We start from the raw sequence: 17,173 nt of genomic DNA, 5'->3' as shown, positions 1-17,173 counted from the left end.
TAAAGCAAATGGAGCCCCTACCAAGTATTGAGTACATGTACAGTAGATGAACATACTTTCCAGAAGGCCAACTATTCACTAAAAATGTTTTTTTTATTGGTCTTATGGAGTATTCTAATTTGTTGAGATAGTGAGTTGGTGGGTTTTTGTTAAATGTGAGCCAAAATCATCACAATTAAAAGAACCAAAGACTTAAACTACTTCAGTCTGTGTGCATTGAATTTAATACATACACGAGTTTCACAATTTGAGTTGAATTACTGAAATAAATGAACTTTTCCACGACATTCTAATTTATTGAGATGCACCTGTAGTTGTCCTGTTTTCACGCAGACTATTATTGCTGTTTCTATAGCACAGACAAACACAGAAAGAAAGAAAGAAAGAAGATTATTATATTTGGTGAGAACGGACTTCTCACTACAAATAACCTTGACAACACTTGATTAAAACAGTCAATGCAAAAAGGGGCTCATGACAGTAAAGTTATTTCTGAGAAAGGCTTTAGCGCTTATGTACCAGTCACTTTCTTCATATAATGAACAAATCTAGTGATTGTAGTTACTGTTGTTGTTCACATCAGTAATTGTAAAAAATAATAATCCTACTTAAAATAGTGGATAAAGTCATCAAAACATCAGAATCTAGGGTCACTGCAGTGAGTTTGTCATCCACTCGTCTGCTTTCAGACACCACATCTACACACATCGGCTGCGTCTGAAAGCTGCAGAATGCTGTCTTTGGAGGTTACATTCTAAGGTAGGAAGGCATCAAGGCACATCCAAATCCAATGTTAGTTTCACTTCCTGACTCCTGAGATGCACTCATCTGATGGATTTTTGAAGGCAGCATAGATGTATCCTTCTCTGTGTATGATATCCCACAATACTGTGTATTCAGTTCCATCACAGCTGAGCTAAAAAAACAAAACAAAAAAAGGCATCTGAAAGTTGTGGTTGGTGGTCAGTTTGTGTGTAAATATAAGTTCTTCTAGTGAGAAATTGGTATTGTAGTAATTAAGTATTCACTTAATTACCACCAAAGTGCTTTCTATTTTGTTGTGAATCATTAAATTGTATGCTGCCTCAGAAGCAAAATCAGTTTTGTGAGATATGTGCACAAACACTGCTAAGGCACACACACCATGTTGGTTTTGTGGTTTGTGGAGGAAGAGGTGGCTGTTGGGTAGTTCCTGGTTCAAATTAAACGCTATATAAGCACTCAAGATGAAAGAGAGGTGAAAAGTACACAAGAAGCTGCTAAGTCAGATGCTGAGCAGTTTCCATAGCAGATGGTGATACAGCTGGTTAGTAACTCTCAATATTGCAGAGGTTTTCAAACCCTGGGTCGTGACCCTCAGGTGGGTTTTATGTTGAGCATGAGTAAGCCAAAGTCAAAAAGTACAGTTATGATTGTTTCACAAGAAAAAGAGGCCCTTATACCGAGACCCCTTTAAAGATGAATAAATAAGCTTCCATTGATGTATGGTAGGATAGGACAATATTTGGCTGAGATACAACTAGGCTATTTGAAAATCTGGAATCTGAGGGTCCAAAAAAAACCAAATACTGAGAAAATCACCTTTAAAGTTGTCCAAATGAAGTTCTTAATAATGCATATTACTAATAAAAAATTAAGTTTTGATATATTTATGGTAGGAAATTTACAAAATATCTTCATGGAACATGATCTTTACTTAATATCCTAATTATTTTTTAAATAAAAGAAAAATCAATCATTTTAACCCATACAGTACAATCTATTATTGGCTATTGCTACAAATATACCCATGCTGCTTATGAAAAATCATATAAAGATGATTTTTTGAAGTTTGGGTTCATCAACTGTTCGGATGCAGGCCATACTGCCATAATGTGCGTAATATGCATTGAAAAGTTGGCAAATGAAAGTTGGAAAGACATTTAAGTACACATATAATTTTAGAATTTGAATTTTCTTGTAATTTTAATCAAACGCAAACAGAATAATTACATTTCACCATATTAAATTCAGGTAATAAAGATTAGTGATAATTCTCGATATCGACTGATATGAAAACTTTTATCGTGATCATGTTTTTTGGCCATATCGGCCAGCACTAAGTACACATCATGCCGATTTTGCTGAACTTTGTTTTTCAGAGGAAGGCTCAAGAAATTCAGTCATCAGCTCAGGTACTCAGCAGGAGCATATCAATCACAAATTACACTTGGCATATAATAAAGTGCCATATCATGTTGCCAAAGAAAAACGGCACATACAGTTGCACAGAGATTAATATTACCTGCTATACTATATATAGCTAATATACATTGTGCAAAACAAGCATTTCATTGATACTACCTTTTATATCTACCTATATGTGCGAAACTGGATTCTCAATTTTAACTAAAATATAGACGAAATAAATCAGTGGAATGCTTCTCCGGACATGTGTGTTGCCCTGTCGTCTTACGAACCAGCTTAGGACCAGATTATGCAGAATGTACGTATACGTGACTTAATTGTATATACATTTTCAAATGGTGCATGGTTGAATAATATTGGTCTTGTCAATTTAAAAAGGAAAAAAAGGGTCGCTCTTAAAAAGGTTTGAAAACCACTGCGCCACACTATAAATTCAGCTCCTAATAACAAGAAACAAGAATCAGTCTTTGCCATTTCCAAAAAGAGGAATGATATGGGGGTCTGGCTTTATAGGTGGTTTTTACAAAAGATTATATATTGTTGCATAAGTATTTCTACACTTTTTTCAATTATCAACTAATATCTCACAGAATCTGTTGCCTAACCTGTTATCACATGAATTTCCCATATTTCATAACACACCCCAAAAAATAGCAACTTTTGGACACTATCTAATAATAATCTAGTTCCTTTTTCTCTAGAGTTTAACCAAAGGGTTTTTATACTTTTTTAAATATTTTGCATTTTTGACAGCATTTGTTATTTGTCAAAAGTATAAATGGCAAATGAGGCTGCATACACCTGTGCACACACACACATCCCTGATATAGATTTAGACATATTTTGAACTTTGCACTTTTGTTTCAAATGTGATTATGTAAATACTGTACATCTGTAGTAAAGTCTTTCAGTTTGCTTAACTGAAGGGGGTTTGTTGCAAAGACGCACTTGCAGTGTAAACTGAGCTTTGCTTAGTATATTGCTCAACTATCAACTTAACCATTCATTGTATTTCGTGGGAATTAAAGACAACTTTGTCAATTTTAGCAGATTACATGGCAATGGATAAAAATGAAACAAGTCCTTCAGGAAACAACAATGACACATGTAGCAGACAAGCATGAGGACTAATAGAAAACAGTAAATATGGACAATAAATACAGACAAAAGTACAGACAAGGTACACTGATTTAAAACAGAATTGACAATGAAATAAGTAGGTAATATATGACTTATATATTTATAAATTTATATATGCAGTAACTATTATATATGCTTCTCAGCTTCTTCGTAGATGGAAGGGGCTTTGTGCGCTCCTCATTTGGAAGTCACACTCATGGTCTTCGCGGTCAAAAGTGAAATGTAACCTGAAATGTAACTTTTTTTCCCAGTAAAATCAATCTAATATATTTTTGTTCAATAATATTTTTTCTTTTGTATTTTGAGATAATTTTATGGTACTAATTAATATTTGTGCAATAATTATGATAAATTTTTCCCGTTGAAAATAGTACACATTTTTTCCCCCCGAATTTTTTAAAATTATTTCTCAAGTAATGCAGTATTTCAGATTAAAATAGAGACTAGGCCTTTAAAATCCAATTTTTGTCAAGGTTTATATTTTTTGTTGTTTTAAATGTTGATTTGAAGTGTAGGTTTTTGCATTATTATTACTACATCCAAACCTGAACACAGAAAGCATTTTGTTACACAAAACATTAAAATTCTATAAAAATGTAACAAAACTGAACAGGAATGCTTTATCAGAGCTTAATCCTTCTGGGTCTGATCTGATTTTAACCTCTTATTTCAGTCTTCTGTCTCATTTTGGCTATATGGTTATAGCCATACTAATTCATTTGAGTATGTATAATTCTGTATGTGTGTGTCTGTGAGTGTGTGTGTGTAAATAAGTGTGTGTGAGTGAATGTATGTGTTTTACACTCTTGATGTTTTAGAGTGTAACCCCTTCCTTGCTGTCCACTTTTTTACTGCATTGTAGTTGAATTATTGATTTTATTTTACATAGTAGCAGTGTTACAGGCACACCAGTTCATAGTGTGCCTGTAACACTGTCCGCGCGTGTGTGAGTTGGTGTGTTGATTTTGCACTCTAGATGTTTTAGAGCTTCACCCCTTCACTGCTGTGCAATTTTTTTCTGCATTGTGGGGGATTTGTAGATTGTACACACAAAAAATTTCTGTATTTTCGATCCAGGTGAATTGCCGGGTGAATTGCCGGGTGAAAAGCCAGGTGAATTGCCAATCACAAGGAGGCATTGCCGCCTCTCACATGATTAAGTAATATTTAAGTAAACCAAATGTATTTTTATACTCAAATTAAATTACAAGCATTATGGGGTCAGATTTACTTACAGCTTGAGCCATCGCAAACCGTCTTTTGGCGTTAAAATTGTACTGTCAGGTTTTACTAAAGACGCGCAGTGAAGAATTAGCGCTGAAAAGGCGTGGACACAGTAATTTTTGCGCCTGATCTTATTGAATATCCATTTGTAGGAGTTTCGCTTTCAGACGCAAAAGTTATGGAAGGAGAGTTTGTATTATGTTTAATGTCATCTGTATTTACATTTCCTGTGCTTCTTCCTGTTAATTTGTTTCCTGGTTGCTTACCATCATCATCATCATTATCATCACCACCTGTTTCTAGTTTGCCTTGACCTTCCTCGTTGATTTTCTTCATGTTTGGATCTGTATTTCTTCTGTGGCCTGTTGCATAAAGCTAGTTCAACAAATGCTGACTTTCAGAGTAGGGTTAGAATTGACAACACAAACAAGTTCATTTCAGGTTAATTGGGGTCAACAGGTTTCATGACGCTTGTTATCAACTTTTTCTATCAACCCAGCTTTTAACCCTGAATTAAGTCAAGTCAAATCACCTTTATTTATATGCTGTAGTGCTGTATGCAATACAGATTGTGTCAAAGCAGCTTTACAGTGTTTCAATAATGTAAACAAAATTCAATTCTGCTATCCACCTTATTTTTGCCGTAAGAGCATTTGTAAATTGAATGTGTTTGGCTTCCGGTGTCATCCGCTTCCAGCTATTTTTAGCTGTACTGAACAGCTTGTTTTGCTGCTTCATATTACCATATTATTTTGATTATTCTTTGTTATTCTTCTCATTATTTCCCTGCAGAGGCTAATGAACTGGAAGTCTCGCACATTCACAGAAAACGGCTCACTTCCGTGTTGATCTAAAAAGAGGACAAAAGTAAACAGTCAGTTTTTCGGTTAAAGTCAGTTCATTGTTGATTCAGTGATGTCATCATCCAAATCAGTTCACTTCTCATCCAATAGTGTCTGTGCAGTCAAGTTGATAGTTTTGCCAAATATTAAGTGGCAAGGAACCCAAACTCTTAGCCACAGAACTAGTTTGGCCAACTAGCAGTTAGTCAAGGGGTGACAAGTCTTACTTTTCTATTCAGATTAGACCAGTCTACGTTTTTGTAACTGATTAAAAATAAATATTGATAGACTTATTGTGTGTGCACATAAAAACCAAGTAAGCTTTCAGCGAACAGCCAATAGCAAAACACCAAAGCGATAACATCGTAATGTTTGCAGGTGACAACGACGTGGTTATGGGATTCATCAATAACAATTATGAGAAAGAACATCAACTGAATGTGAACAAGACAAAACAGATGACTGTTGACTTCAGATGCACCAAGGCCCCACATTAACCATCATCCACCAAGGGCACAGAAATTGAGACAACACAGAATTTCTAATTCCTGGGCCCACACATCTCTCTGAACACCCAACAGCTCCTGTATTTTCTAAGGAAGCTGAGGATGGCATTTACCCCTCCATCCTCACTGGTTTCTACAGATGAGTTATATGTTAGAGTGTATTAACCAGCGGTATCACCATCTTCTATGGAAATCGCTCAGCATCTGACAGGGGAGCGCTACATTGGGTAGTGAGGATGGCACAATGTATCGCTGCTGCAAAACATACTGCCATTGACGACCTTCATATCACTGAGCTCTAAGAAAATTCTGTGTAAAAATGGTGTTTTATGGTTAAAGGAAGTGTCTGCAAACTTAACAGATGATGCTCTGGCAGAAAGTTACAAGCACGTTTTCTGTTTTCTATGATATGAATCAGTCAAATCCCACTGCTGCTACTCTTTATGTAATGTTAGATCATGCCTCCATGCCAGAAATAGATCCAGCCCCAGACACCAGATCCTATCAGAAAAATACCTGTTTTGTCTGGTAACAGAACAACTAGTCGGCAAGTCTTGTCTGGTACCTAAAACTGTATCAACAGTCTTCTGTCAGCCCAGAAGTTGACTGTAAATCCAGTGAAGAGCAGAAGCAGGAGACAAAGTAATGATGATAAAAAGGAGTAAAGTTTATTGAATAATTTTAGTTGCATACGTTTCAATGCTCAGGCTTCAAATGAGAAACACAAATCCGACAAGTGTTATTATACAACAAGCAATAGCAATGGAAAATTATTTCACAACAACTGTGATAATAAAAGCCTTGAAATGAACAAACACACACAGTTTGAATTTGAAGATCCTTATATCCTTCAATACTCTGAATTTGTCTTCTGCATTTATCCCATTCACACACAGCAGGGGTTCTGCAGCCATTTAAAATTGGGGGTTAGTTGTCTTGCTCAAGGGCACCTCAGCCATTGAGGGTGGAAAATAGCACTGTTCATTTACTCCCCCCCCCCTACTTTTGGCTTAGAATTTTCACTTCTATGATGAGCTTAAGATTTACTGCCTTGCTGACAAAAGTTAAGAGTAGGCCTACAGACCCCAGTGTCACAGAGAACCGTCATCACAGCAAAACTGCCGAGCTTAGAACAGGAGCAGACGGTCTGATCGGCACTGGATCTCACTGTAGTGCAGCCACGTGTTGACCACGCGCCCCCTTCCAGTTCAGGATCCCAAAACACACACATATGCTTCTCATTCTTTTTCTGGAGGGAAATGTACGTGTAGAATCGTTAGTTGATAGTATATCATATTGGTGTAACACATTATATGTGGTACATTGAGAGCAAATTGTTCCATACCGTCAAGTGAGAAAACGTGAGCTTTATTGGTTTCTTTAGGTTGGTTGTCTCATAGTTACTAAAAGTGGCAGTTACTACTTTTGAATTGATCTTGAAAGTTTGCTTTTGCTGTGTCTCTAAATGGTTAAAACAGCAGTTGAGTGATTCCTCCAGACCTTTGTAGCTGAGGAGAGCTGCAGTCGTAAAGCCTGGTTGATGCACAAAGACAGTAAAAATCGTTTTATACTGACACAATAAAAAAAACATGATCACTTTTTTATGTTGTATTTATAAGAATGTGTACCGAGGTATGTATTTCCTGTTGCTGTGTCCCAGTGGGAGGTCAATTGTGCTCCACTAGTATTCATCATGAAATGACCCTCAGGTGGAGAATTGCCCCTCTTTACTAACAGCTCCACATCTGGAAGGCAAAAACCACATTACAAATGTAAAACAGATTCATTGAAGCAGATGTTACTGAAGATGGTACTAGTGGTACTGAAGTGTAATGTTTAGTGACGTATTTCTTACCAGCTTTAGCGCATATTTTCCTGGTTCGGCTTGCTGACAGCAGATGTCCGATCAGTTTTAGTATGATTACCACAATCCTAAGAAATGCTGAGACTATATCATTATCACCATTGAAGCCACCATGAAGCAGATCATCTTGATCACACAGCAATGCCTGTATTGTGGTGGGTGAAATGAGAGAGATTTGTGGATCAAGATGATGTTTAAAGCACACATTTGAACTCTGTGAATGTCTGCAAGACACTTTACCACTAGTGCTGTCAATCGATTAAAAAAATTAACTGATTAATCACACATTTCTTCTGAGATTAATCGCGATTAATCCCACCTAACATTAACGTTTTAAATATAATTTTATATTGCAATAATTTCACATTAAATCTTCAAATTAATGTACAAACAACATAAAGACAGTATATTTTTAATATTTATTTTATGGCATCTTTTTTATGACTGAAGGCCAGTATCACTGATACCAATACTACTGATGTCTCTATAAAATGGTTTTCCCCCCTAATATTTAACCATTGACAATAGAGAACGCAAATATCTTTGCGAGAGAACACAAAAGTTTTGCGAGGGAATGCAAAGTATCTTGAGGGAACGCCAAAATGTTGCGAGTGAATGCAAAACATTTCAAAAATATTTTTTCCTCCCGCCCGGAATTTTTTCTACTCACCCTGAATTTTTTCCCACCACCATGTCCCTTTAAGGGCTCTGTATTTTTAGGCTTTGCTAGTGATCGATAGATAACAGATATAGCACACTATGTCAGAACAGTGTGAAGGTCTGTCATGAATTTAGTGGTTATACATTCTTAAAAATAAAGGTGCTTCACGATGCCATGGAAAAACCTTTTTGTCTAAATGGTTCCATAAAGAACCTTTAACTTCTGAAGAACCTTTCTGTTTCACAAAAGGTTCTTTGAGGCGAAAGAAGGTTCTTCAGATTATAAAAAGGGAAGAAAGAGATGGTTCTTTAAAGAACCTTTTGACTAAATGGTTCTTTGTGGAACCAAAAATGGTTCTTCTGTGGCATCGCTTGAAGAACCTTTTAAGCACCTTTATTTTTAAGAGTGTAGCTTGAAAGCTCTGGGAATTTTAAAATAAAAAATGTAGTCTAATAATTATAACAACAACAACTAATAATAATAAATGGGCTTTCTAAAGCCAACATAATAAAGTAAAACTTTTGACATTATTACAAATAGCATTTTTTAAAAACTGTTTTATTTTTGCCATAAAAACTGATTTAAAGAGTGTCACCTCCAAAAGTTTCTCTCCATCCACTTGTGTATTATTCCGGACAGACTCGCTCTGACTCAGTACCTGACAGCTGTTGTTCATCAAAGAGGTGAGTTTTGTGAGCTTTGGTGATGCCTACAGAAAAGAGAAATCAGCATTCTGGTTAATTATGAATGACTGTAATATTCATATTCTGTATCAGTGGTCTAGTAAAAGTCACATACCTGAGATGCTTTGCTCTCACTTAATAATCTGTCACACTTAAGCTCTGAAAAACAAAACTAACATAATATCAATATCACATGAAAAAAAGTATGGCTGTGATTAGGTGATCACATCTGATATTCAGATCAGCAGCAAGTGTTGCACAACAGCTCATTAAACAAGAATCAATAATATTACACTGAAAAAAATAGTAACCTTACATAATATCACTGAATCAACATAACTACATCCATTTATACCAACAAAACATGTTTTAGGGGTTTGAACAGGTAGAAATAGCTCTTTAAGTGCATACTCTCACTAGGCACGATTGCGCTGTACCAAACCCGAGCGCGATTATCCCCTCTTCCCGCTCCCTTGCTGTCCTGCACTCACACTGCATATAATGTTTTGGGCTGGAGCACATTTAGGTCAATACAATGTTCCATAGCTGTTTTGTGCTCATGTTAAAACTAAGGCAACTGTTTTGCGTTATGAATTATGGGAAAGCATGAAATATAAGAGATATTTAGGAACCAAAATAAACTTTGAACAGAGAACTCTAACCTGTGCATTTCATTTGTTTGTGACCATAGTTGGTGAATCCTAAGCTGCACAAACATTCATGACCGTCTTTGCTGTTTTTGCAGACTCCTCCTCCACATATAGATTTATCAATGTCACATACACCTTCAACAACATCAAAACAGCATTTTGGAGAAGGATATTAGATGTCTCAAAAATAAACCGAAACTTCAATGTGTCAAAATGTGAACTTGAAAGGTTTGAAAGGACCTACTCTCGCAGAGTTCACTTGTATCAGTGAAGTTAGTTTCTCCTGACTTTAGTCTGAATCCAGCATCACAGATGCAGTAGAAACCTCCAGCAGTGTTATGACATGATGCATGGTTTCCACAAAAACTGGGATCATTGCATTCATCTCTGTCTGTAATTTAGGGACAGATAATAAACAAAACTCTCAACTGAAAACTCTAACATTAGACTGCAAGCAAACAGATGGCCAAAAAATACGTAGGATAAAATTGTTTGATACCAATACACTGAACTCCTTGTCCTGCATTAAATATTTCTTTTCCATTGCTGGAAATGTAGCCAGTTGCACACGTGCAATTATAACCTCCTTCAGAATTGACACATTTTGTATTAGGACCACAATCAGGGCTGCCATCCACACATTCATTGATGTCTGAAATGAGATGAACAGAGATTCAGATGTTTTCTCTGCTGCACAGAGATCATGTGAGATTCATCATATCATCATAGCATGTTACTGGCATGTTTCTAGCATGAATTAGCTTGTTCCTAACATGTTTTAATACATAACTAACATGTTTGAACACTTTGCTGCCATGTTTCTAGCATTTGTAGCATGTCGCTAACATGATTTAACACATTGTTACCATGTTTTAGCATGATTTAGCACATTGCTAGCATCTTTTAACATATTGCTAACATGTCTTAGGCTAGTTACCAACATTCTTCAGTATATCATCTTTTATGTTAAAAAGAAGAAATAAACTCATACAGATTTTAAACAACTTGGGTGGGTAAATTATGACAGAATTTTTGGGTGAAAATTGAATTTTCAATTTGGGTGAAAGTTTCTTACCAATACACTGAACTCCTTGTCCTGAATTGCTGGAAATGTAGCCAGTTGCACATGTGCATTTATAACCTCCTTCAGAATTGACACATTTTGTATTAGGACCACAATCAGCGCTGCCAACCACACATTCATCGATGTCTGAAATGAGATGAACAGGGATTCAGATGTTTTCTCTGCTGCACAGAGATCATGTGAGATTCATCATATCAAGCTCTCTTTACCTTTGCATGAAATTGAATCCGCTTGTGTGAAATTATGAGTTGAAAGAGTTGTGAATCCTTCATGACATTGACAGTAGTAGCTGCCAACAGTGTTGATGCATCTTGCATTTTCTCCACAAATGGATGGTTGAGGCACACACTCATTGTCCTCTATAACAATGACAGAGAAAGTTTGAATAACCATAGCACCTTTTCCTGATTTTTATTTAAAATTCATTAATAAGTGCTGTTTCATGAATGTGTCCTATATATCTGTAGTAGAATTTCCTATTCAATAATATAGAACAATATCAACAAAACTTGATTATTATTTGTGTGTGTGTGTGAATCTTGTATAAAGCCATCCACACATTCATTGATGTCTGAAATGAGATGAACAGGGATTCAGATGTTTTCTCTGCTGCACAGAGATCATGTGAGATTCATCATATCAAGCTCTCTTTACCTTTGCATTTATTCGAGTTCGCTTGTTTGAAATTGCCATCTGAGTTTATGTTGAATAACTTACATTTACACAGTATTGTCAGTTATTTGTTGCTCTGTTGACAGAAATTGTTTTAACCAAAGCCATGGTGCCTCTGAGAAGCTCACAGTTGTGGCATGTTGTTCCTGATTGAATTGATGGTTTTGAATGAATCATTGATTGAATGATTCAGTGACTCACTCATTATAGTTACTTGTCGCCACCTACTAGCCTATTAATGTAAACTGCAGCAAGTCACTGAAAAATCCCCACCACTAATACACAGCGGTTTGTGCTTTGAATGAGCATGAAAAGTACATGAAAAGCATGAAATTCAAGAGATATTTAGTAACTAAAAACTTCTCATGAAAAAAGTTAATAAAAGAAGGCCTTAATTGTTTAATCCTAACACTGTCCAATGTCAAATCTGGGTCATAGGTGGCCAATAAATGTGTAAGGTCTAATAGTTTCTTACCAATACACTGAACTCCTTGTCCTGAATTGCTGGAAATGTAGCCAGTTGCACATGTGCATTTATAACCTCCTTCAGAATTGACACATATTGTATTAGGACCACAATCAGCGCTGCCAACCACACATTCATTGATGTCTGAAATGAGATGAACAGGGATTCAGATGTTTTCTCTGCTGCACAGAGATCATGTGAGATTCATCATATCAAGCTCTCTTTACCTTTGCATGAAATTGAATCCGCTTGTGTGAAATTATGAGTTGAAAGAGTTGTGAATCCTTCATGACATTGACAGTAGTAGCTGCCAACAGTGTTGATGCATCTTGCATTTTCTCCACAAATGGATGGTTGAGGCACACACTCATTGTCCTCTATAACAATGACAGAGAAAGTTTGAATAACCATAGCACCTTTTCCTGATTTTTATTTAAAATTCATTAATAAGTGCTGTTTCATGAATGTGTCCTATATATCTGTAGTAGAATTTCCTATTCAATAATATAGAACAATATCAACAAAACTTGATTATTATTTGTGTGTGTGTGTGTGAATCTTGTATAAATGTTGGCATGCACAACCCAAGTAAAATCCTGTTAAGCCCTGACATCAGAGTATCATATATGTTAGCTTTTTTAATCATACCTACACACTTTCCCTTGCGCTTTACATATCCAAGTACGCAGGGTGTTTGCATCAGGATGTTCTCTGTCAGTGCTAACAGAAGAACTATAAGCAGAAAATAAAGAGTCTGTTACTGCAGGTTTAGTGTTTTTGGTGTAGTTTGATGCACATATAGTGAGTCTGAGACCACATTGATAATATGGGATTTTTTTTATGCAAACCTGCAAATATGCAGATAGTTTTAGGAATTATGAAAGGTCAAAACAAAGACATTCAGAAAGACCTATTAAGTCTGACTTTTCAGATTTCAAGTAGTAATGTAATAAAAATGTTTGTAAGTTAAAAAAATAGAAGCATTTTCAATAGTGGTCTCAGACTACTGGACGTCACTGTATTTAAATTGTGTTTGAAATGATGGTGCTATTGTTGGGGAGCACAGCTTGACCCAAACAGAGACCAGTATGCTGAAAGAAGATGAGGAGTCAAAGGTGAAGTTAATCAGTTTACAGAGAGTTTACCGAAAACAATGTTCTCCACACTTCCAAAGGCCGACTAAGAGGATCTAACTTGGGATACAGAAACACTAAAACGTACATGCATATGGATGATCAGTTGATGCCGTTTCTACAGTACAGATAATTCTAGCATCTTCTGAAAATGGTATTATGTTCTTCACACAAATGTGGTTATTTCAAGATATTATCTTTGACACTACATTCGCAAGTCATAAATCAGAAAACTATCATTCCCTATTTTTTATATAACATAAGAGGAGATGATTGTAAATCCACCACTATTTTGCTATTATGTGTGAGTTGAGCCATGTTTTGGCCCATCCTAATCATATTAATCTTAATCTTAAAACATGCAGCCAAAATTCATTTGATTTATTCCCCATAATGGCTAAAATGCCACTTTTTTATTAGGAATAACAAAGACAAAATGGAAAGAATTATCAAAGAAAGGAACAATTCTATTCAGCCAATTCACTTCACGCTCATTGTTCATGACATTTGCATAATTCACCTGTCATTAGAGGGAACAACGACGTGTTATTTAATAACTATGCATTTATTACATACTGCATGGACTGTCCATTTTCCCAGGGTCTAAACATATGTGGGAGTCCCTGCCAATAATATTTGATTGATCGAACATAATAAAGCTAGTTATACGTTACCCAAAAAAGACATTCTGTAATCATTTACTCACCCTCATCCAAACCTGACTTTCACTTTTTTTTCTCTCTCAGATATTCTTGTGGCTGTTTCCTCTCATTCCCATTTACTGTTTCGCTTTTTTGAACAGTTTGAGTTTCTTCCTACAAACATCTGTTCCTACATTTAATCCTAAAAAGGAACTGAAATGTGACTCACCCAGACTCAGCAGATACATGTGCCTCATAGTCAAAGACTCGCAAATAGAAAAATAAAGAAAGAAAACAGCTTATGTTTTGATCCGGAGCAATTTCATACAAGAAAGTTCCTGAGACTCTTCAAACGATGACTGTCTCCAACTGTCTTCGGTACTATCTTCAAGGCTAATAGTTACAGATCACTTCATCTAGAAAAAAATGGTAAATATTGTGACTTTTTTCATTTGAAAGCCTCCTTTTCACGGTCTTGCTTATAAGACTAGGTCTTGTGTGTGTCTGTCTCTCTCTGACTCTATTGCTGAAAAAGCTTGAAGTACCTGAAAGAGTTTTGTCAGTGCAGTCCAGCCCCCTGCTTTGGCTGATAGCATTTTTTTTTTTTTTTACATTTTGATAGTTGAGCAATATACTAAGCAAAGCCCAGTTTAGACTGCAAGTGTGTCTTTGCAACAAACCCCCTTCAGTTAAGCAAACTGAAAGACTTTACTACAGATGTACAGTATTTACATAATCACATTTGAAACTCTTTTAGAGAAAACAAAAGTGCAAAGTTATGTCTAAAATATGTCTAAATCGATATCAGGGATGTGTGTGTGTGCACAGGTGTATGCAGCCTCATTTGCCATTTATACTTTTGACAAATAACAAATGCAGTCAAAAATGCAAAATATTTAAAAAAGTATAAAAACCCTTTGGTTAAACTCTAGAGAAAAAGGAACTAGATTATTATTAGATAGTGTCCAAAAGTTGCTATTTTTTGGGGTGTGTTATGAAATATGGGAAATTCATGTGATAACAGGTTAGGCAACAGATTCTGTGAGATATGATTAGTTGATAATTGAAAAAAGTGTAGAAATACTTATGCAACAATATATAATCTTTTGTAAAAAAAAACAAACAAAAAAAAACTATAAAGCCAGACCCCCATTTCATTCCTCTTTTTGGAAATGGCAAAGACTGATTCTTGTTTCTTGTTATTAGGAGCTGAATTTATAGTGTGACGCAGTGGCTTTCAAACCTTTTTAAGAGCGACCCTTTTTTTCCTTTTTAAATTGACAAGACCAATATTATTCAACCATGCACCATTTGAAAATGTATATACAATTAAGTCACGTATACGTACATTCTGCATAATCTGGTCCTAAGCTGGTTCGTAAGACGACAGGGCAACACACATGTCCGGAGAAGCATTCAACTGATTTCTTTCATCAATTTTTTGTTAAAATTGAGAATCTAGTTTCATACATATAGGTAGATATAAAAGGTAGTATCAATGAAATGCTTGTTTTGCACAATGTATATTAGCTATATATAGTACAGCAGGCAATATTAATCTCTCTGCAACTGTATGTGCCGTTTTTCTTTGGCAACATGATATGGCACTTTATTATATGCCGAGTGTAATTTGTGATTGATATGCTCCTGCTGAGTACCTGAGCTGATGACTGAATTTCTTGAGCCTTCCTCTGAAAAAAAAAGTTCAGCAAAATCGGCATATGTGTACTTAAGTGCTGGGCGATATGGCCAAAAAACATGATCACGATAAAAGTTTTCATATCAGTCGATATCGAGAATTATCACTATACATTTCAAATCTTTATTACCTCAATTTAATATGGTGAAATGTAATTATTCTGTTTGCGTTTGATTAAAATTACAAGAGAATTGAAATTCTAAAATTATATGTGTACTTAAATGTCTTTCCAACTTTCATTTGCCAACTTTTCAATGCATATTACGCACATTAGTATGGCAGTATGGCCTGCATCCAAACAGTTGATGAACCCAAACTTCAAAAAAATCATCTTTATATGATTTTTCATAAGTAGCACTGGTATATTTGTAGCAATAGCCAATAATAGACTGTACAGTTTGGGTTAAAATGGCTGATTTTTCTTTTATTTAAAAAATCATTAGGATATTAAGTAAAGATCATATTCCATGAAGATATGATGTAAATTTCCTACCATAAATATATCAAAACTTAATTTTTGATTAGTAATATACATTATTAAGAACTTAATTTGGACAACTTTAAAGGTGATTTTCTCAGCATTTAGGTTTTTTTGGACCCTCAGATTTCAGACTTTCAAATAGCCTAGTTGTATCTCAGCCAAATATTGTCCTATCCTAACAAACCATGCATCATGATGCAAACATGCAGCTTATTTATTCAGCTTTCAGATGATGTATAAATCTCAATTTCAAAAAAATGGACTCTTATGACTGGTTTTGTGGTCCAGGGTCACATATGGTCTTACTCCAGATTTCTGCTTTTTCTTTGCTGAACAAGAAGTATTGCTACAATGTTTGCATGCATCACCTTCACTATCTTTTCTGTGGATCTCTGCTGTTTGCGCCAGAGTTGGACGGTTTTCTGCTGCTTCATTTGAAGGGGTCTCGGTATAAGGGCCTCTTTTTCTTGTGAAACAATCATAACTGGTACTTTTTGACTTTGGCTTACTCATGCTCAACATAAAACAAACCTGAGGGTCATGACCCAGGGTTTGAAAACCTCTGCAATATTGAGAGTTACTAACCAGCTGTATCACCATCTGCTATGGAAACTGCTCAGCATCTGACAGGAACGCCCTGCAGAGGGTAGTGAAGACGGCACAATGTATCACTGGAGCCAAACTTACTGCTGTTGTGGATTTTCATTTCACAAGGTGTGTGAAGAAAGCAACCTCCATTAGGAAGGACTCCTCTCATCCTTCCCACAACTACTTCAAACCCCTTCCATCTATGAAGAAGCTGAGAAGCATTCAGACCAGAATGTCCCAACTCACTCTCATATTCACACCTGGTCAAAATAGGTTGAAATAGGCTCATTCATTAATAATCTGAAACAAAATGAACTTGAAATGATCCTCGAGTGTGTCGATTTAAATTAAAACGGGAACTCATGATCACATCCTGCCTTTACAGAGGATTTATATATAGAGTATGGTAAGAAAATTGTCTACTACTAATAATAATAGCGGAATAAAACTTAGTACTAAAAAATATACACATACTTATTTCTGTATTATTTCTGAAGCAACAAATATAAAAAATATATATTCTTTGTTAATTGGTTTTAATAAATATAGGCCCCTTGTCAACAACCAAATATTATGCTACACTGTTGGTTGCTTGTTATTGGTGTAAATGCTGTACTATATTAATACACTGTGTTCTGTTATTGTGCTGTGA

The 17,173-nt window shown here is 35.6% G+C and overlaps 1 protein-coding gene across 1 annotated transcript; it reads right to left on the bottom strand.

Moving 5' to 3' along the window:
- Positions 1–6,589: 6,589 nt before the first annotated feature.
- LOC107711159 (adhesion G protein-coupled receptor E2-like) lies at positions 6,590–14,010 on the bottom strand. The gene is made up of 14 exons (XM_016516096.1): positions 13,983–14,010; positions 12,628–12,711; positions 12,207–12,356; positions 11,989–12,123; positions 10,833–10,967; positions 10,257–10,409; positions 10,002–10,148; positions 9,770–9,892; positions 9,223–9,266; positions 9,020–9,133; positions 7,755–7,908; positions 7,528–7,644; positions 7,245–7,432; positions 6,590–7,148 (listed from the first exon to the last, which is right to left on the bottom strand). The coding sequence occupies exons 1-14, from the start codon at positions 14,008–14,010 to the stop codon at positions 6,936–6,938; spliced, it is 1,785 nt and encodes a 594-aa protein (XP_016371582.1). The 3' UTR covers positions 6,590–6,935.
- Between the last annotated feature and the right edge of the window lie 3,163 nt (positions 14,011–17,173).

This window comes from Sinocyclocheilus rhinocerous, unplaced genomic scaffold (assembly GCF_001515625.1).
Source record: "Sinocyclocheilus rhinocerous isolate Xijiao unplaced genomic scaffold, SAMN03320098_v1.1 scaffold115, whole genome shotgun sequence".
In the NCBI taxonomy this organism is placed as follows: domain Eukaryota; kingdom Metazoa; phylum Chordata; class Actinopteri; order Cypriniformes; family Cyprinidae; genus Sinocyclocheilus; species Sinocyclocheilus rhinocerous.
The sequence above is the reverse complement of the archived record's forward strand: the minus strand, read 5'-3'. Positions and strand labels throughout refer to the sequence as shown.

Bases quoted from the DNA above. Each gene is read 5' to 3' on its own strand.
- LOC107711159 (XM_016516096.1), bottom strand. From the start codon at position 14,010: ATGAGGCACATGTATCTGCTGAGTCTGG. The intron at 9,893-10,001 runs GTAGGTCCTTTC...ATGTTGTTGAAG, and splicing joins TACAAGTGAACTCTGCGAGA to GTGTATGTGACATTGATAAA. The intron at 7,645-7,754 runs GTAAGAAATACG...TTTGCCTTCCAG, and splicing joins GAAAATATGCGCTAAAGCTG to ATGTGGAGCTGTTAGTAAAG.